General features: G+C 40.7%; 1 protein-coding gene across 1 annotated transcript in view; it reads left to right on the top strand.

Moving 5' to 3' along the window:
• MBD2 (methyl-CpG binding domain protein 2) overlaps positions 1-21660 on the top strand; it is a 75003-nt gene that overhangs the window by 747 nt on the left and 52596 nt on the right. Inside the window, exons 2-3 of the mRNA XM_006837562.1 lie at positions 3-156; positions 17451-17610. Coding sequence (XP_006837625.1) covers positions 3-156; positions 17451-17610 — 314 coding nt within the window. The remainder of the gene's footprint in view (positions 1-2; positions 157-17450; positions 17611-21660) is intronic.

Below are 21660 nucleotides of genomic sequence, written 5' to 3'. Positions count from 1 at the left end.
CCCGTCGGGGAGCGCGGGGCCGGGGCCCAGGGGACCCCGGGCCACGGAGAGCGGGAAGAGGATGGACTGCCCGGCCCTCCCCCCCGGATGGAAGAAGGAGGAAGTGATCCGAAAATCTGGGCTCAGTGCCGGCAAGAGCGATGTCTACTACTTCAGGTACCGCCCCGGGGGCGGGGAGGGGCGGTAGGGTCAGGTCGGGGTCAAGGGTCAAGAACTAGTCGGGCTGGGGATGACCGGATGAGGGCAGAGGCCCGGGGCAGGTGACCCCTGTGCAGTGACAGGCATAGTGTCTGCAAGGTGAGGGCCTTTAGGCAGGAGCCTTCTGTTGCAGGGATCAGAGAAGGGAAACTGGTTTGCCTAGAAAGGCTCCTCTGGCAAGGATGGTCTGTCCACTGAAGGGTTAAAAGAAGGTGTAATTTATCGAAACTGCAAAACCCAGTCACTGTTGGCTCCTGTCCCAGCCTGTCCCAGATTCATCATCACAAGAGTGTTTAATCATACCCATGTGGAAAAATGAGCCATCTGCAGCAACATGGTCTCCTTACTTGGGGAGAGTCAGAAAAGTTTCTTGGGAGGTAGTCATTTGGAAGGCCTGACGTTTCTTGGAGCTCCCTTGGTGTTGTAGACCAGATTCTCATTTGAAAACGGAAACACTGTAGTAAATTGTTAGATTCTTTCCTCTCCTGATCTTCCCTTCCAAAAGTGCATTGTACTAAGTCCAAGAGTAGAAATAAGTTGTCTTCTGGGAATAGATTTCGATTTGTGAGTGTGGTCTCTTTTATGCCCACAGAAGGTGGTTTGACAGTGTAGAGCGTGGTCTTACTAAGACTCGTCACTAATGATACTGCACACCTCTTGATATTTTGAGGAAAAGTTGTACACATCTATATTTTCAGGACACTCTTTCCCAACCCCTCCTACCTTTAGCTTTCAGTCACTGTTCTCTTTTAGTTTCTGAGTTCTATAATTTGCATACTTGAAGGTAGTTTTTTTCCCAGGTCATTATTTACAGCCCTGTTACCCCATTTAATCTAAGTCAAAACTTCTCAACAGTGGGTGGAAAGGGGAGGGAGATGTTTGTCTAATTTCCAGAGGACATTTGTCAATATCTGGGGACAGTTTTGTTTGTCACACCTGGTGGCTGGCATCTAGTGGGTGGAGTCTAGGGAAGCTGCTAAATTTCCTATAATACACAAAACAGCCCCCATAACTTAGAATGATCTGACCTAGATGATTCATAGTTTTTCACCTGAATGTGATCTTGCAATACTGTGGGTCTGCTGTCCTTGTGTTTGGTATGGATGTCCTAGTAAGCTCAGAAAAGTGTCGTCGGAGTTACTTAATAAACACATTTATTAAATTTTCTTACAAACCATCTGCTTATTGAAGGAAATTTAATCCTGTTCTCATCAGTGGCTGGGGAGGGTGGTTGTGGACTGATTGAAGCATTTTGCAGCCATGTGTTTGGGTATTGTAGTTGGTTTTTGTCAGCCATTTAAGAAGGGTTTTAATGTTAGTAAGGAGTTCCTTTCTTATCTAGTAAATTAACACATTGCCCCTGGATAAATGTGAATGCTGTTGTTAAGTGCCATGGAATCAGTTCCGACCCATAGCGACCAGTATAGGATTTCCGAGGAGCAGCTGGTGAGCTTGAACCGCCAACCTTGCAGTTCAAACGGCTTTGCAGTCTGGTGCATTAACCCACAGCGCCACACCAGGACTCCAAATGTGTATGCATATGACATAAAATAGTTCTGAATTGACAACGCTCTTTAATAGAGTTAAAAGATTTTTAAAAATCATACATACTTAGCATATATGTGTGTGTATGTGCACACACTCACCGATGCAATCACTGCTGCTGGTGTAAAACGCAATTACGAACATATCCCTGATAGTTGCTCAAATAAACATTGGATTGGGGACCACAGAATGGCGGTTCAAAACCGCCAGCGGCTGTTTGAAACTCTATGCAACAACACCTACCGTACATTGGTTCAACCTTGTTAAATAAAAAATGAACGAAAGTGGTGTGCTGCGTTAAAACTTAGTTTCTTCATGATTTAAGGCTCACCTTAAAACCTCAGGTGATAAAATGGAAATATTATTTTAGACATATAAGCTTGACTATCTTGTTTTGTACTTCTCTATCATTTACTATTTAATTTACTTCAATAATACGCTTAAGCTGTATTGTGGACACACTGGCTACTTGTCAAGTCCCCTCGTTTCAATTTCGTGCTACTTAGAACTTTGCACTTTTGAGGATTGGTTCATGACTAGCTCATTCAGTGTGAGTTTTTTCCTAAGCAGCAGGCAGTGTGTTGTGAACGATGGCTGATGTCTTATAACAGGCAATTCTATCTGACAAGAATATTCTGTGTCTGAACTCCTTGGAGAATAGTTGTCTACTCTATTCTCAGTTGTTGTTAAATGCCTTCAAGTCGATTCCGACTCATAGCGACCCTGAATAGGGTTTCCAAGGAGCGACTGGTGCCATTAGCAGTTCACTGCTTATCCTGCAGCTCCACATCAGGACTCCCTGTTCTCAGTAGAGCATCTTAAACTCTGAATTTCATTCCCTGTGACCATTCTCCTGGGATATGGTTTGTTTGGTTTTGAGATGACGTATTTGTTCAAACTAACTTGGTTATTGCACAGCTTTTTTGTTGCTTTCCTTGTGGGAGCTGGAAAGTTATTTTCAAAGGTCAAATATCTGTGGTGCTCATTCTGACTTGTTGCTAAACATTTTCTTGAATGTACTGTAAATCTTCAGATGCTAACTTTTTATACAAACTCAATGAACATGGTAGAAAACCTGATTTGGATCAGTTGAAAACGAATCCGTTTCTACGTGGATTCAACTTAAGGTGGATCACAAACCGTTTTAACCATACTTATTTGCTAATAACTATGTATGAGACTCTGAATTTATGCAAAATGGGAGGGACACACATGAACAGATTTGTGCCACATGTGTGCAGTTTGGGGCGGCTATTTATTGTCTGCCCAGTAGTGTTATTATGAGCATTTTATTCCTCGGTCTTGATTTTCTTCTACAAAGTTCCATTCTGAGGTGATAGGATAAATGTGAGGGGTTCCTGAGTGGTGCAAATGGTTAAGCGCTTGACTACTAGTCAGAAGGTGTTGTAGGATAAGCACTAGACTACTAAGGAGTCCTGGTGTGTCACTGTAGGATCAGCACTGGACTGCTAACCATCAGCTGCTCCTTGGAAACCCTAGATAGTTACTATGAGTCAGAACTGACTAGAGGGCACTTAACGACAACACTAACCACAAGGTTGGCGGTTCAAACCCACCAGCCATTCCTTAGAAACCGTAAGCAGGGTCGCTTTGAATGGGAACTGACTTGACTGCATTTAACAACAACAGAGGTACCTTGGAAGACAAGCTTGGCGACCGTCTCCAATTGGTTACAGTCTTGAAAACTCTGCGAAGCAGTGTTACTTTGTTCCCGTGGGGTTGTCAAGAGTTGGCGTTTAGTAAGAACAGCAACAGAATGAATACTTGTGAGGGTGGTGGTGGCTCAGTGGCAGAATTTCTACCTTTGACGCAGGAGACCCATGTTTGATTCTTGGCCAATGCACGTCGTTTTCAACCTCCACTTGTCTGCCCGTGGAGGCTGGTGTGTTACTACCATGCGGAACAGGATTCAGTGGAGTTCCCACACTAAGGCCAACTAGGATGAGTAAGAGCTGGAGATGGACTTCCAAGTGGTCACTCTACAGTTCAGTCCTGGTGTGCATGGAGTTATCATGAGCCTGCATCTGGTTCACCAACAGCTAACAATAGGATGCATGTAGCATGATGTGATTTAATTATGTTGGCTTGTGACTTTAGCCCTCAGTGATTATTTTTCAATCTCTCCCATCACTATTTTACTTATCAGTGTCTTATAAAAAACCCAATAGCTCACAAAGCGGCTGCCTTATCTGTGAATAGGTGGGTTAAGAGTTAACACTCCCACTGGTAATGTGAACACCTGCACCCATCTGTTCACACAGGTTCTAATAATGCTAACCCCTGATTTAGCCTACCCCCAGGGAGATTAATTTAAACAAATCCATGCTTGTTAATGCAAGGTATGGCTGAGACTTATTAATTGGCCTGAAATTAAGTAAATGGAGAAAGTCTCAGATTTTGGTAGAACGTTTTTGAGTGCTTCCTGAGTCTGTCAAGTTTGAATAGGAAGGTGTGCCACTGGTTGCCAGTTGAGCAGTAAAACGATGCCTTCTGTCAGGGTTCCTGATAGTATTTGTGGCAGTTCATATATTATCACCCTAAGTAGGTTTTTTAAAAGGGTGTGGTTTGATAAGGTATTAGATGCATTGGTATAGTATAGAAACTTCTGAGAAAGTTCCTTGCTGTCATTTAAGCCCATTATTTGAATAATCATTTTCTAACTGGTCTGCTTGACTCTTGTCATTTCTAGTGTTTGGTTTTCTGCATGAATCTTGCAGATCAATATCTTTGAAAGGCAGTTTTCCTCTGCAAAAGAAGTTTTGGTATATATCGCTTGCCTTTTTCATCAAGTCTAAACTGGTTGGATTCTAGATTCGTGTTGCAACCTGAGCATGTCATTTGCCTGCCCTGTGCTGCTGTTTCCCATTTGTAAAATGATTATGACTGTCCCTGTAGTTCATTGGAAGTCCCTGGGTGGTGCAGTTCACGTGCTCAGCTGCTGATGGAAAAACTGGTGGTTGAGTCCTACCCAGAGGTGCCTCAGAAGAAAGGCCTGGTGATCTGCTTCAGGGAAGTCAGCCACTGAAATCCTAACTGTGCTTTAATACCCATGGGCTTTCCATGAGGTGGAATCAGCTAGATGACAACTGGCTGTAGCATACTGTCACATAAGGTTCAATTCCAAAACAATAGAATCAACATGAGGCTATGTAAGAAAGTGCTACTCCTAGCACTCTAGGTCATCCATGCACAGGTTTCCATTTAAATGTGTCAATGTCACCAGTGGATGGATGGCTGCAGACAAGTTCTCTCAGTAAAACATTCATTTTACCTTAAAAAAAAAAATCCAATTGAAACAGTAGTTTTCAAGGGGATTTGCTGAGCCAGTTTAATTCAAGGCAGAGAGATCAGCTTAGAAGGTTATAGCAGACGCTTTTTGGAATTTGCAAAGGGTCATCTTGATAGACTGTTTTGAAGGACACAGGTTGATTATGAGGGCTTATTGTGAAGAAAACTGCATTGATGAGAAAAAGGGTCAAAAAAGTTGCTCTGGAGAATTTTTTTTCCCATTAAGACAATGCACCTGCTTATTCAAGGGTAGCAAGAGCTGTTGGGAAATCTTATTATAGCCCTGATCTTTTTTGTTTCCAACAATCAAAGAACATTGCAAAGGAACACCACAGTTTGAGTCCCTCAAGGATGCTAAAACTGCCATTCTGACCTGTGTAAATTGAAGAGCACAGAATTCATTGGGGGAAGGATTAGACAGGTGGAAACATCATCTTCAGAAGTGTACAGATTTGTTGTTGTTAAGTGCCGTGGAGTTAAATCTCATCTTTTTTCCATGGAGGGACAGACTGGCGGATTTGAACTGCAGACCTTGTGATTCGCCATCCAGTGCTTTTGGTGTGGAGCTATCGTGCTCCCATATAGACTTAGATGGGGGTTATGTCAAGGAACGATAACTTCACATATTGATATTTTTGTTTAATGAAAGTGTCTGTGATTTTTGTAGTGGTACTTTTTGACTTAACCTTAGATTAGTTTGTTGTTGTTAAGTACTATAGAGTCGGATCCCTCTCTTAGTGACCCTGTTCAGGGTTTCCGAGGCTGTAAATCTTTACTGGAGCAGAAAGCCTCATTTTTTCCTGCGGAACAGCTGGTAGTTTTGAACTGTTGACCTTGAGGTTAGCAGCCTGATTCGTAACCACTATGCTACCAGAGCTTCTTTCAGATTAGTTTAGGACTGAGGAAATAAATTCATTAAATAACTTCAGTTTTATTGGTGGTAGTGGTGGTCATGTGCTGTGGAGTCAGTTCCAACTCATAGCCACCCTGTAGGGTTTCTGAGGCTGTTAATCTTTATGGGAGCAGAAAGCCTCATCTTTCTCCTGCGAAATAGTTGGTAGTTTCGAACTGCTGACGCTGAGGTTAGTAGACCGATTTGTAACCACTATACTAATTGTATTGGTAGAACATGTAAATAGGTTAAAAATATAATGGTACATGCCATGTCTTACAAAAGATTGGTATGATGCTTTGAGAGCTGTAGGTAGGATAAGCACTGGATTGCTTGCCACAAGGTTGGCAGTTCAAACCCACCAGCTGTTCTTGGAAACCCTATATAGGATCACTATCAGTTGGAACCAACTTTGTGGCATACAACAATAATATTCTGAGTTGTTGAGAATATCAAGTTTCACAAGCTCTTTTTGTGTGTGAGCCAGGGGAGAACTCTTCTATGTAGCCTTTGTAGGAAAAAAACTGCCTGAGTGGACCAGACCCACTATCATATTATGTTAGACTCTTCTTTGGGTTTCAAGGAGCTGGTCACCCTGTATTTCTTTCCTGGTTATTCCTTTGTAGTTAAACTTTGTTCCTTGTGTTTCTCTCCATATCCATTCCCACAAAGCGTGTGGCACTGTCTTGTAACTGTATCCTTTCCCTTGGTCGCAGTGCTAAACATGTGGATGCTAAATAAGTGTTTGCCAATTGGTGTGGCACTTCCAGTTTTACAAAACAGCCTTTTTAATGCTCTCTTAGTTTTTGTTTCTTTTCTATAACTGTTAGGTTGTGGTGGGATGAAATTGGTAGAGGTCTCATTTTAAATCTAAAGTTTTCCAAGTTTATAGTTTCTATTGACAGCACTTCACAACTACCACAAATATGAATATATTATCAACATTACAGAGATGAGGAATAAGTGGTGAATAAGATGCCCATGTGCATAGCATAGTGTCAGACAGAATAAGAACTTCACACTTGAATTTCATTGACTAGGTAGTGGTGGTGGTGGTGGTATTTCAACTCATAGAGATCCTGTATAGTGTTTCCGAGAAGGTGTGAACTGCTGAGCTTGTGGTTCGCAGCCCAGTGCTGGTCCTACAGCATCACACCAGGAGTCCAGAGGGTCTTAAGTGCCTGCTTCTCAATGAGTGTGGGTTGTCTGGGTGCCACACTTCTAATTCTGGCAGCTGTGAATATTATTTTTCTAAATGTTTCACATGCATTATCTCACTGGATTCTTACAACTCTGCGAGACATTGATTATCTCTGTCTTACAGATGGGGAAACTCGCAGAGGGAAGTTAGGAAATATGCTGAAAGTTATACTGCTGGGTAGGTGCAGTTTGAACTCTGACTGAGACTCTCCAGCCACAAAATTCCTGACCGCCATGTCCTCAGAGTCCTGGTGTGGCACTGTAGGATAAGCACTGGATCACAAGATCAGTGGTTCAAACTCACTAGCCGCTCCTTGGAACCAACTCGACAGCACTCAACAACAACAACATTCTGCCTCAGAAATTCCTACTAATACCCTCAGATACTGCAAGACCTCAGGCATAATCTGCTGTATTGAAATTGTTGTGTCTTTGAAAGAATGCAATTATTTGCTGTTATACTTGCATCCAGAAGTTGTCAAAGGGAAGATTTTAAGACCTCTCTGGTGGTAAAGTCACTGTACCAACAGATGACATCCAATAATAGTGCAGAGGAAAAAATGAAAAAATTGTGGTAAATTAACATAGTTAAAACAGCATTATTCTAGGTAGTAAGAGTGACTATTTTGTTCAGAAATGTACTTTCTTTTTTGATTGATGTTCAGTGTAGGGGTGACTATTATTACTCACATACTCAGCTAAGCACCAGATTCCCTATGTGGACAACTGTCGTGGTAGTTCTAGTAGTAGGGTGCCCTTGAGTATCTTCTGACTCATGTGGCCCCAAGTACAACAGAAAGAAATGAAAATGTTGCGTGTTCCTGAGCCAACCTCACAAACATTGCTGTGTTTGACCTCATTGTTGTACCACTGTTAATCCATGTCAGTGAGGGCCTTTTTTTTTTTTTTTTTTTTTAAAACTGGCTTTCTACTTTACGAAGCATGCTGCCCTCTCCAAGGACTGGTTTGCTCTTGGACATGTCCTAAGAATTTGAGACAAAGTCTTGCTTCTAAGGAGTATTCTGGGAAACTGTAGGTTATCTTTATTTTTGACGCTTTCACTTAAAAGTAAAGAAATCAAGTTGGGATTTGTGGAATTTTGCTCAGGAAATAGTTTTATATGGTTCCTATCAAAACCTGCTGCTCACATGCTGCCTTTAGAGTTGAGTAAATTTTTTTCTCTTTAGTTTGAAGGAAAGAAATGCGGTATTTATTGTTTATTATAGAATAGAAAGTCTGACTTATTACTAGTGTTTTACTCTTACCTGTTTGAAGCCTAAGTCTAGAAGTTAGACACATAGGTGTGGTGGAAATTATGTGGAGTATTCTCTCAGGGATAGCATCACTTTTACTGTTGTTTTACTATCTTGGTGATGCTCTATAGGAATTTTCTTGTTAGTGTCTGTCCTACATCTGATTTTTAGAATGCAAAGTCTCACCTATCAGATACCCACATGCCTGTTTCTTTTTAGTGTCTGTCCTACATCTGATTTTTAGAATGCAAAGTCTCACCTATCAGATACCCACATGCCTGTTCCTTACTAGAGGCAATGTGTAGCTCAAAGGGAAGTGATCTATATCCATTCTAAAAGTCACCCACAGCAGACATTGACATGATTGTTCACATTGCTTTCAGAGATTTCACATATGAGGTGGTGGTGGTGTGCTGTTGTGTCAGCTCCAACTCATAGCGACCCTGTATAGGGTTTCTGAGGCTGTACGTCTTTATGGAGCCGAATCTCGTCTTCTGCAGAGTGAGTGGCAGAGTGTAACGAATGACCTTGCAATCAGCAGCCCAACTCTTACCCGCTGTGCTACCAGGCCTTCTTGTATGAAATGTTGTTAAGTGCTGTGGTGGAATCGGTGCTTACTCATAGTGAGCTTGTATAGAGTTTCCAAGGAGCAGCTGGTGGATTTTAACTACAAACTTGACATTAATTAGCAGTCCAGTGTGCATCCTACAGTGACAGTTTGTTTTGATAACTTAGCTTTAATAAACAAACAGGTGATTTACAAAGGAGACAATGCCTTTTTTATTTATGTTACATAGCTAGACTAGTTAAAATTCATAATACGTTAACTCATGTTTGATGTCTTCTCAAGACTTTCATGATGAATGAGAAATAGATTATTAACTTGTATCTCAAAGATTTACTGTTTGGGTTGAAATTTTAATGTCCTTTGTGACTCTTACTGTCTTGTTGCTCTTTGCTGCCTCCACTAAGAAATGATTGGGAAGATGGTCAAATAACATAAACACTAAAGATTTCTTAAGGAAGATGAATAAGAGTATGAATAGAATGACATTTGAATTACAGTTGTGGCTCTCAAGACATTGCCTTGTTCTCTCTATTACAGTATAAATTCAGACTCTTGCTTGGGAACTTGATGTATATAAACTCAATGCAAAAATAAATATTAATAGTAAATACAATGTAGTTAGATTGCAAAACTGAGCTTTTTCCAGGAACAAAGAGTGTTACTTTTTGAGTAGTACTCATTGTAGACAATTTGGAAAGTACAGAAATATATAAAAGTAATAGGAAAAAAAAATGCTCAAAGTCCTACAACCTTTAAGGCAAGGACTGGTAGCATTATGGAATGTTTTCTACCAGTGCTTTTTCTGTGTAAGCTTAAAAATTCAGTTGAAAACGGACAATTATAGTCACTTTTGACCTGTCAGTATAAAGTATCTTAAAGTTATAGACTAATTATCAGGGAGGATCACTTGCTCCGGTATATGAATGGGTATAGGTGGTTTGGAAGGAGACCTGGTGGTGCACTCATTGAAGTGCTCATTTGTGAACTGAAAGGTTGGCAGGAGCCTTGTAGCTGCTCTGGGAGAGAAAATACCTGGAGATAGATTCCCATAAAGATTTCAGTCTATGAAACCTTGTGGGGCAGTTCTTCGGTCACTGTGAGCACACACTTTTGAATAAAATATGTTAGTATTTTTTAAAAATCCTTTTGTACTTGAAGAATCCATAAATAAAGCAAGAATGAATATCCTACAGATTCTCTGTATACATAGGAATTGTGGTGCGGTGCTTTAGGATCAGCTCTGGATGATGAATCACAAGGTTGGTAGTTCAAATCCAATAGCTGCTTCTTGGAAACCCTATACAGGGTTGATATGAGTCTGAACCAACTTGGTGGCACTTAACACAACAACAACGTCTGTTAAGTGTAAAAAGTCCTTTCCTGAAGGCAGAAGTAGGCCCCTCCTCTGGCCTCTTCAGTGTAATTCTGTGAACTCTTACCATTTTTGCTGCAATAGGTGACAAATCTTTGTTTTCCATCGAATTCTGCACCTTCTCAAGGTTGGGGCTGAGTCTGATTTCATTTAAGAATCATCAGAGTTCAGGAATCTCTGGTCCATGGAAAGCTCCTAACAGATGTTTACTGAATGATGCTGCTGATGCTTAGCTCTTTTCTGAAATCCATGATCCCAGTGATTTCCAGTGAAGGCAGCCGGAGACAGGCCTGACTGTCAGTGTCTCCGGTTTGTGCTGCTGCCGGCCTGGTGCATAAATCAGCTGTCTCTGTTGAATAGCTGAAATAAACGTTCTTATTCCACTTGAAAATGGTGGCTGTGCATGGTGTATGTGGAAGTTTAGGCCTGAAAGGAACTACAGAACTTTTGATTCCCTTTTAGTACGTTTGATAAAACAAAATAAAAACATTTTATTTTTTTGCTTTAAATATCTGCCATCAGAAATAGCTTTGTATCATCTAGGAGGATGTGTAGCAACGTAAGCTTTAAAATTTTAAAAGGTGAAGAAAAATAGTTTGATTATTTTCCTAAACTTTTTTTTTTTTTTTTTGGTAATGCTGTAGCTTACAGAACTTTGAGTGTGGAGATTTTTGTGATTCCCCACAGAGTATTTCCTGATATTGTTGGGTGGTGACGTACTTCTGAACGTTCTGTGTAACTATATAGGTAGCCATCTGCCACCCTTAATCTCACTTACCACTCAGAGCCCAGTTCTTCATACTCTACTGATTACTGCCACTTCTGCTGTTCCTTCATCCTGTTACAAAATTGAGGGAGGAGATACATTATGTTTGGTTAGACTTCAGGGCTCTTCAGAATGGTTTGACAAGAACACTGTGTTTATCCATATTACCAAAGTAACATGAACAGATCTTGTCAGAGGAATGGCTTCAGAGTGCAGTCCTACCTGCAAGCAGAAGTCTTTGGATTGTTCATCTTTGTGTCACAGACAACAGGACATACATACATATTGCAGTTGTCTGCTTCCGTTTATGGTGGTTATAGGGAGTGGTCATGTGGGAGTAACACTACAGTGACCATAGTCTTCAGTATCGCAGATATCTCAGTGAAATGTTTGTAGACCTGAAAATCCATCATCAGTGAAAATTTCCTTCTTTCAGATAATCTGCACTTTTGTCAAACCTGAAAGATTGAGTTAGGTCTTCTTCTTGTTGCTTTAAACTGGCAATAGAAATGAAAGCAGGCAAAACCATCCTTCAAATGATGGAATGTTCTTGTAAGAACTGGAAAATTACAAGTCATGTGGTTAATTATCCTCAGTCATTACTCTTCTGCAGGATATTTAGATAGTGGGTAGGAGGAGAAAAAGGTGTTATCACAGGTGTTTCAGCGGTGCCATACCTAGGGGGAAAGTTGGTAGGAAATTTTTTTTGTGGTTGAAAATGAGATATTAGCATTTCATTACTGAGTTTAGAAATCATCACTGTGGTCACAGTGCACTGAACATGACTTATGTTCTTCACTAGTCTGCTAGAGTTAAGATAAGTAATTTCCATAAATGTGACTTGATGGTTTTAAAAGAAAAGCTTAGTCACTTTAGACCCTGGTGTTTCTGAGACTGGGAGCCGCCACGGTAGCCATCTCTGAGGAGGGCAGAACAATGACTGTGGCTCTTAAGACCAGAGGCTAAGTCATGTATTCTTTTGGAACGCGTCGTATTTACTTCCCCACTTGGCCATTTCCAGGGCCAGGCTGTTGCTGTGCAGATGTTTTGTCTCCAGTAGTTAGAAATCCAGCTGAGATAGTCCACTGACCCCTAGTGCTGTGTCCTCCTGTATGCTGACTTTCTTTTCTTGCAGAAAAGGTTTTTGGTCTTAAAATCCCCTGCAGCGCCATACACAAGAAACTGCCTGCACTCTACTGTTCTCGGGAGGGAGGTGACTTGTACTTGGAGTTTACCCAGTGTAGATGTGTAATAGAATTCCAGCTTTATGACAGGAAGGAAGTAGTGATGTAGTATGAATAAGAGACTATCAAATACCAGTTGATATTCCAACTTTAGATATGTTAACAGTTAAAAATTGAGAACTCCCCATTTCCTGTTTTGCTCCTTAGTGTTATTGTTAACCCTCCAGTGGTTCGGACTCATAGCAACCCTGGATAGGGTTTCCGTGGAGCATCTGGTGAGTTCGAACCAACAACCTTCTGGTTCAAACAACCTTGCGGTCCAGTGCTTGTCCTATAATGCCAAGCGTCAAAGCCATTGCTGGGGAGTCTGTTCTGACTCATGACCAGCCCTTGTGTTGCAGAATTGTTCCAAAGCATTTGCAGAACTAGATCACCAGGCGTTTCTTCTGCAGTGCTGCTGGGTAGGTTCAAACACTCACATTTAGTAGTCAGACACAAAACAGTTTACACCATCTAGAGTGTCAGACCTACCTTGTATGTGCCTTCCATTTGATTTTTAAATTAAACTTGGGAAATATTTTGAGCTATGTTAAACTGGTAATCTAGAGCATGATACTGTGCAGTCACATTTCACGAGTGTTGTTGTGTACCATCGAGTCGGTTCAGACTTATAGTGACCCTGTATAAGGTTTCCAAGAAAGTCCGGTGGGTTCGAACTGCCGAACTTGTGGTTACCAGTCCAGGACTCATTTCACAAGTATAGCCTTTTAATTGAGCTATTAGGTATTTAATGAAATTTCCTTGGAAGGAGAGATGTCTAAAATGGATTTATTCTTGAATGAGTTTTGTTCTGTAGAGGAATATTCTAGCATGTTTTCAGCTGCAGTAGGTTAACTGGCATTTCAACTTGTACATAAGGGAGCTGCTTATTGCAGGGGCAGCTTGTGAAATTAGTCACTTAGGTCCCTTGAAAGTGACTCTGGTTAGCTCTAAGCCATATGTTAATACAGCATGGCTTGTCATTTGCTTATGGTTGCTACTGTAATATTCTCATCTTCTGGAAAATTAGTCTCTCTGAGCAAGGTCCTGACGAGCCTCAGTGGTGCCGTGGTAAAATTCTTGGCTGCTGACAGAAGGTGAGGCTGTCTATCTCTGTAAGGATTACAGCCCTGGAAACCCTTTGGGACACTTCTCCTCTGTCCTGTAGGCTCACTGTGAATTGGAATCGACTAGCCAGCAAGATTTTTAAAATTATTGTTAATTTAAATAAGGTGTACTTGAGCCTGGTGTGGTGCTGTGGGATAAAGCACTGGGACCACAAGGTCAGTTTGAACCACAAGCTTGGCTGTTCAAACTCAACACAGCCGTTCCTATGCAGGGTTGCCATGAGTCAGAACAGACTTGAAACGGTACTTAACAGCCATGTGAGCTCAGCTTGTATTTACTATTGAGGTTTTATATGGTGCTTTCTTACATGGTGTTGGTATAGCACTGTAGCATCAGCACTGGACTGGGAACCACAAGGTTGGCAGTTCAAACCCACCAGCTGCTCCTCAGAAATCTTATCCTACAGGGTCTCTGTGAGTCAGAATCTCCTTAGTGGCACTTAAATTCACACCAAAAGAATAAGCACTGGTCCTTTACCCACAGGCTCGGCAGTTCAAACCCACCAGCCAATCCTCAGTAACCTTATGCAGAGTCGCTCTGAGTCGGAATCGATTCAATAGCACTTGTTAACAACAAGAAATCTAGTGGGAATGCTCATTTTGTGGAGAATTTTAGCTTTTTGAAGAATGAGGAAGCTTCAAAAAGTTCATAGGAAAATTCTGTAATCATTTAGTTCCATTTTTCCACAATTTTTTTGAAGCCCCTTCATATATCAGATAGTTTGCCAGAACTGTAGAGTCTGGTGTGGCGCTGTAGGATAAGCACTGGACCATAGGATTGGTTTGAACCATAGGATTGGTTTGAACCACAAGGTCTCTGAAACCATAGGGCTGCTATGAGTTGGAATCGACTCGATGTCACATAACAATAACAACAACAATATGGTAGCGTAGTGAATTTTGAGCTCGACTACTAACCACAAGGTCAGCAGTTCAAGTCTACCACTTGCTCTGTGGGAGAAAGATGAGGCTTTCTGTTCCGATTTGCAACCTTGGAAAACGCTAACAAGGGTTGATGAGTTGGAACCTATTCGATGGCACACAACCATCAACCACCGAAAACCTGGGAAGTCGGAATCTATATAAGGTGGAGGAAACATGTCCAAGGAAAATGTAAATATTTGCCACTAAAATGAGCACTAGAAAGTGGTAAGAGTGCGCCCTGATAAAGGCAGAAAACTTGCAAGACTTAGAAGAACAAGGCAGACTTCTGAGGTCTTGACTCCCAGGGCTTCACTGTATTAGCTCAACAGTAACTGTGGGTAGGCAGTGATCTAGCTATTCTAATCTGGAGTCCTGAAATGGCACTACTGTAGGATAAGCACTGGACTGCTAGCCACCAGGTTGGCGGTTTAAACCCACCAGCCGCTCCTTGGAAATCATATACAAGGTCTCCATGGGTTGGAACCGACTCAAGAGCACTTAACAAGGTTCATTAAAATTAATTGTAATTATATCCAAAACCCAAATCTACTACCATTGAGTTGATTCCAACTAATAGTTTCTTTCTATAAGGTTTCTGATTGGTGATGTAACAGTAATTTTACCACGTTTTCATTTGAGTTCTGTAGAAATACTTCATTTATCTTGTAGTGTAATATACTAACCATGAAAGTATTTTCTAGTTTAATTTTTTAAAATTCCATGCAGTGTAAATAAGTGAAACATTTATCATGAAAATCGCATTCTAATGAGGTGTTAAACTCTGTTTATAATACTTCAGAGTTGTCTCTAAACATCCACTCTAAAATCATAGCATAGTTTGAATAGTACTGTTAAAGGGCTTACCTTGTTTTGTACTGGAAAGACTCGATTCTTTCAAAGTGGCACTGTAATTTCAGGTTGTTTTGAATCGTCAAGGAAATATTTAGAAATTGTTGGTATAACATAACACTTGTAGGAAATAAAGGGATTTACTTCTAATTTGGATTGGAGACAGAGAGCTTCAAGCTTCATAGAGCTGGGCTTAGAGCTTATAACAGATTTTCAGCAGGCAGGATATTGCTCCTTAGCGTAGTGGTTACGAATCAGGTTGCCAGCCGCAAGGTCAGCAGTTCGAAACCACCAGCGGTTCTGCGGGAGAAAGATGAGGTGGTCTGCTCCCGTAACCCTGTGTAGGGTCACTATGAGTCGGAACTGACTCCATGGCACATAACAACAACAACAGCAACAACAGTCCTTCTACATGAGTTCTGGTGTGGCGCTGTGGATTAATGCGCCAGACTGCAAAGCAGTTTGAACTGCAAGGTCGGCGGTTCAAGCTCACCAGCTGCTCCTCGGAAACCCTATACAGGGTTGGAATTGACTTAATGGCACTTAACAGAAACAAGAACATTCCTGGGGTGGCTCTATGGGCTAATGTGCTGGACTGCAAAGTTAGATTGAACCTCAGGGTCGATGGTTCTAGTTCACTAGCCACTCCTTGGAAACCCTATACAGGCTGTTTAAACCTATCAGCTGCTCAATGTGATAAGAGACATGGGAATCTGCTCCCATAAAGATTATTGCATAGGAAACCAAATGGGGTGGTCTTCTCTGTTCTGTACTGTACGGTTGCTATGATTCTGGAAGGACTCAACAGCACATAACAACAGCTTTCCTTACATCCAGAAAGACTGAGCTATAAAGTCTGAGGCATGTGGCGTATTCTTGTGATTGGATAAATTCATTGAGTTTAGAATGTGGCCACCATGCTGAGGAAGTGAAAGGTCCAGGTAATGCAGTTTACACTCACATGCTAACCTAGCAGCACTGAGAAAGAAATGCCTGAAGCTCCCCTTCTATAAAGGTTATAGCTCTAAAAACCCTGTCCTTGTGGAAAGTTCCACTGTAGAAACTAGTGGCCCTGGGAGATGGAAGTGACTTGACAGCAGTGGGCTTTGTGTTTTTTAAGGAGATGAAACTAGTTTTTCAGCCTTGAGCCTCCAGGTTTAGAACTCTGTACTGGATATGAGGTGGTGGGATGGGAGCACTGAGGGTGGTGATCTGACCTTGCTTGGATGATAACAAAGATGGAGGGCGGCACTAGAAGGTCAGAATTAGGGTGGAAGTCTGTGGTGAGCAGAGATGATGTAAGTTTGGATAATGTACCATTTTCTTTTGTGTTAATGGAGCGAGCATATGTGGACATCTGGGTTAGGATCGGAGTTGCCTTTGCTTGACTCTATATCTGTGTTCTATGTTCTGGTGGCTTTTCTGTTTTGTTTGGTTTTATTGTCTGGTTATCTTCATTTGTAATCTCAGTTGTATACTTTGATTTGTATTTCAGGAATACTTAGGTCATGTGTTGTGGAAAAGAATGTTGATAGTGTTTTTAGTTATCTTGAAGTCTGACAGCAGAATATCATAGCTTTGATGACAAGTAGTGTATGGTTTTGGACATAACTCGTAAGTTCTTTTTACTTTTCCAGGGGACTATTTTATTGCTTGGTTTCCATGCCTTTTCCCCTTTGTCTTCTGCTCCATTATTTTCCTTTTCTTAATCATACGGGCCCAAATGATAGGGATACCAAGTAATGCGTGTGTGATGCACCTATTTAACAAGGGTTGTTGGCTCAGGGGACTTTGATAACTACTGGCATTGGTGTGTACACCTCACAGGAAAAATAGCATTTCAAAGTCAGGTTGAAACAGAAGGTTGTACATAAGACAGTGCAGTGTGCATGTTGTACCCGCTCACTCTGGTAGTGTTAGGTTCTGTCAGTGGTTGTTGAGTGGACCGACCAGCAGGCTAATCTGTGGTTACATCTGTTTCGGGCTCCAGCGATGCACCTACTTGGTTCTGTCAGATGACAGACACAGTATCCCCTTTCACAGGAAACTTCCAATGTTCCTTTAAAGCTTTACAGTTTCTTTAAAATTACTCCCTTAGACAAACTCCTTGAGTGGTAACACCTGGAGGTAGAAAGGATGGCATGCAGAAAGGTGTGTAATAGAGAACTAAGAGAACTGTTGTGTTTTGTACAAATAGCCTTATCTCTGCTTATCTGCTTTTCAGTCCAAGCGGTAAGAAGTTCAGAAGCAAACCTCAGTTGGCCAGGTACCTGGGAAATACTGTTGATCTCAGCAGTTTTGACTTCAGAACTGGAAAGATGATGCCTAGTAAATTACAGAAGAACAAACAGAGACTTCGAAATGATCCTCTCAATCAAAATAAGGTTGGTTAATTTACTTCACAGCATATGCATGCTGTTTCAGAAGTTCTCCAAAAATAGCATGCACTGTAATTATAAGAGCAAACTTTTTAAGTTTAGATTGTCACTGGAATTTTGGTTGCCTGACTATCTTTCTTTTTACCCCCAGCAAAGTATTTTGGTTTTTGAATCTGATTTAGTTTCTCATAGTTACACAGTATTTATGTAGGTACTAAGTGGGGTGGGAGGGGAGGAGGCTTCAAAAAGTTTGTGGGCAAACTCCATTCATTATCTTTTGATTCTATCTGTCCATGCACTCTTTGGAGCTGCCTCATATTAGCATAAGTAAATTGTACACACTGGAAAGCATGTCAGTATCTCTTGGCCAAGGTACATCATGCATTTTGCCTAGTGGGGCAACTGTTTGTAAAAAAGATTTGTGTTAATTGTCCTTTTAAATATTTTCCTATTAGTCCCTATTGTCCACAAAAGAGGCAAACTTTTCATTTGGCAAGTATTGACCACGTAGTTTATAATTACATACTAATTTTCAGATTTGAGATTTCAGGAAGAAAAAATTGTATTTTGAACTTTCGATAACATTGAATAGCATTTTCATCCTCGTACTGTGATTAGAGAGTATTCTGTTAGTGCTAACATTTTTTTCTTAAAGCTCTAAATTTTATTGAGTTTATAGTTTGATGTCCAGGAATCTAAACAAAGATGAGAGGGCTTAAGAAACTTTGGGGAAAGATTCCATTATCTTTTAATTCCATTTTCATTTCTTCATGAATTAAAACCTCCCTGTGCATTCTGAATTATTTCTATAATTGTGTTAAAGCACCCAAATAACTCTACAAAGAAAACGTCCTCCCTCCCTCCCTCCTGCCTTATTTCCTCTCACTTACTCCCAACCTTCTGCAGCTTTCTTGTACTCACCCCGATGGCAACTGATCTTCACCATTTTTGCTCACATTTTTCTTCCTCTGCATGTCAGGGATGTGTGTGTGTGTGTGTGTGTGTGTGTGTGTGTGTGTCCAGGTCCAGCACTGTGTCTCACGCTGACTGTGTGAAGAGAGTGGAAGGAGACGTAGGAACTGTTCTATTCTGGCTTGCACTTTGGAGCTGTTGTGCACACATTGTAGGGCCTTAGGGGCAGTGTGGCAGTATTGTAGAGTAGAAGTGGTTTGGGACCCAGCCAGCAATGGTGGGATGTATTACCTCTGTCACTAGCAGATGCAGTCTTGGGTGAGTTTCCCAACTTCTGATGACCTTTGATTTCTCATGTGTAAAATAAAGGCAGTAAAATCTTTCCTTTGGCAATACTGTGGTGAGTAAAGGAGAGTTCATATCCAAACACCTCGCACAACATTTGACATGCTTTTTCCTTTCCTTTTCCTGTGGCTCCTTGAAGTTGTTCCTAGCTTCCTAAGCACCTTGGTAAGCGATGTCAGAAAGGAACATTTCTGGCCAAAACACTCGTATTGCTCATCTTGTTTCCTTTTCTGAAGGGAATGAGGCCTATGCTTCCTATCTGTTTTTATTAAGAATGTCATGCATACAGTTGCTCACATTGATTGAGAGGTTTGAGCTGGGGTGTCTTTAGCCCCCCGAACGTATTCAAAGGGATAGGACTGGAGATCCTTCAGGTAGAGGAAAGTATCCAGGACTAATAGCTTGTTTTATGATGGGAAGTTTAATTTCCAAAAGTTAATAAGAAGTTAGAATGTACTCTTTCCTCATATCATAATACCTTGCAGTGGTTTTCATAGGGACCTTGGCACATGCCTTGTTTAGAGAGGTAGAATGGGTAGGGAAGGATGAAATTGCCTCTGTCTTCCTTACCTGTGGGGTTGGCGTGAATTGATTGTAATAAAAGTGAAGGATAAGAAATAGGACATAGGGGCAGAGGAGCTCAAGTTAGAGACTTCTCCCTGATTTCAGCTGAAAGAAGCCTTTATTGTAGTTTTATTTTGCTGCTTAAATGTACAGAGGAAATTTTAAAACTGCCTTTTGAAAATATTGTTATTTTAACTACACTAGGCAATCTAGAGGATGGGGCTCAAATATTTATCGAGTGAATGGAATACTTCCAAATTGCCCTATTGTTATCCGAGCCCCAGTTTAGTTTAGCTACATTAGTATAATAAGAAGATGTACTTCCTGACACTTACGAATCATTAAAATGAAAAACCCCAAACGACAGAAACGAATTCATCTCTGTAGTTTGTGTGCACTTTCTGCTCTAGCTGCGCTGGACCCCTCGTCATCTTGCACCGTGGCATGTGCTGCTTTCAAGACTCTGCTTGCTCATATGCTGTTTGCTCTGCTTGGAATGTGCTTGCCCCCTTCCCCTCCATCTGGCAAGTTCCTCCTCATCCAAGGCCCAGCTCCTTGCCCTCATCTCTGTGAAGCTACCCCTCCTGCATCCTCCAGACACAACCAGTCCCTCTGCCTTAATGACCCCCTGCCGCTTTGCCTTTGTATCTGTAATGATTTGTCTGTTTCAACTAGCCTGTAAGCTCCATGAGGGCAGGGACCAATGTCTTTTGTTGCTTTTGTGTCCTCTAGTCCAAAGCCTCGCACCTGGTAGGTTCTTAATAAACAATTACTTTATGTTTATTTGATCTAATGTCCACCTCATTCCAGAAGCTTTTATAGTAGTAATAAATGTTGATTGAGTGAATAAATTAATTAACCATACACGATTTTGGAATTACTTTTATTTTCATTGTTTTTTGTTTGTTTTAAAGACTCCTATCTGATTTTCGGACTGCATGCTCTAATTTTTGCATCTGATTTTAAGTCATCATAAGTTTTATGTTAAGTCATCATAAAATGAAGTTTTGCATTAAAAAAAATAAACTCTTTTGGAGTGTCACCATCATTAAGTATCTCTGTGAAGTAATGACTGCATTATATCTTTTTAATCACAGTATTGTTGTTGTTAAGTGCTGTTGAGTTGGTTTTGACTCAGTGACCCTGTATAGGGTTTCTAAAGAGTGACTGGTGGGTTTGAACTACCGACATTGTGGTTAGCAGTTTAGTGCTTCTCCTGTAGCATACCACCAGAACTCCCAATAACTGTATAGTATAAAGAAAGTCTTACTGACCAGTACACTGGGAAATTTAGTGATAAGTTGGACTCTGCAAACGTGTGTTACTATTATGTAGTTATAAACCTGCTGAATATAATACTAATTACGTTGTTCCTGGTTTTCTTTCCTTTTTTCTTGTAATTTTAACTCTTTATCTTGAAAGAATTGAAAAGGCATATTAACAAATAAACTTTGAAACAGGCTAAATTGTGGTTTATAGTAACTGAAAATAAGCTGTGGGTTTAGTATATATATATTTTCATGTTAAAAGTGAGTTTATTAGTGGTGAATATCTTCCGGGTATTTGGAAACATATCTTTTGAAAATCTTGAAAGCTTTATTTTTTCAGGATGGGTGAGTGGGGTAGAGTGTTGTCCTGATCGTCTGAAACTCAGTCTTAGCTTTTCTCTGACAAAGCCTCCCATCCTTGATTATATTGATTTTATTGCACCTGGTTAATTTTCTTGCCACTTCCATAATCTCCAACTACCAATTCCATCGCTCCATTTGACAAAGTAGAATGGAAATACCAAGTAGGTTACTGAAGTTACTCCATCAGGTTAATCAGACTAGAGAAAGGTTTGGAGATCATTAAAGATGAGTTGATACTTGAAACCCTTAGAAGCTTTCTGAGAGCTTACAAAAGAAAGAAGATGGAGAATAACCCTCTCCAGTAACACGTCAGCCTATGATGCAGGTATTTTATTCACTAACCACATAAATAGGCATGAGTGATTGTTGAGTCCTTGGGATGTGGCTAGTGTGATGGAATAAGTGTTTTGTTTTTTAAATAAACTTAATTTTAAATAGTCACATATGCTAGGGATGACATTATATGCCAACAGGTCTCAACATTTTAAATAAAATAAGACAATAAAGCCTTTGCTTTAGTAGTTAAAAAGGCAGCCCATTGAGATTTGTGAATATAAATTTCATATAATCTGTATCTATGGAAACTTCTCCGGCAATACAGAAA

Source organism: Chrysochloris asiatica, unplaced genomic scaffold (genome assembly GCF_000296735.1).
Source record: "Chrysochloris asiatica unplaced genomic scaffold, ChrAsi1.0 scaffold00021, whole genome shotgun sequence".
NCBI lineage: Eukaryota > Metazoa > Chordata > Mammalia > Afrosoricida > Chrysochloridae > Chrysochloris > Chrysochloris asiatica.
The sequence above is the reverse complement of the archived record's forward strand: the minus strand, read 5'-3'. Positions and strand labels throughout refer to the sequence as shown.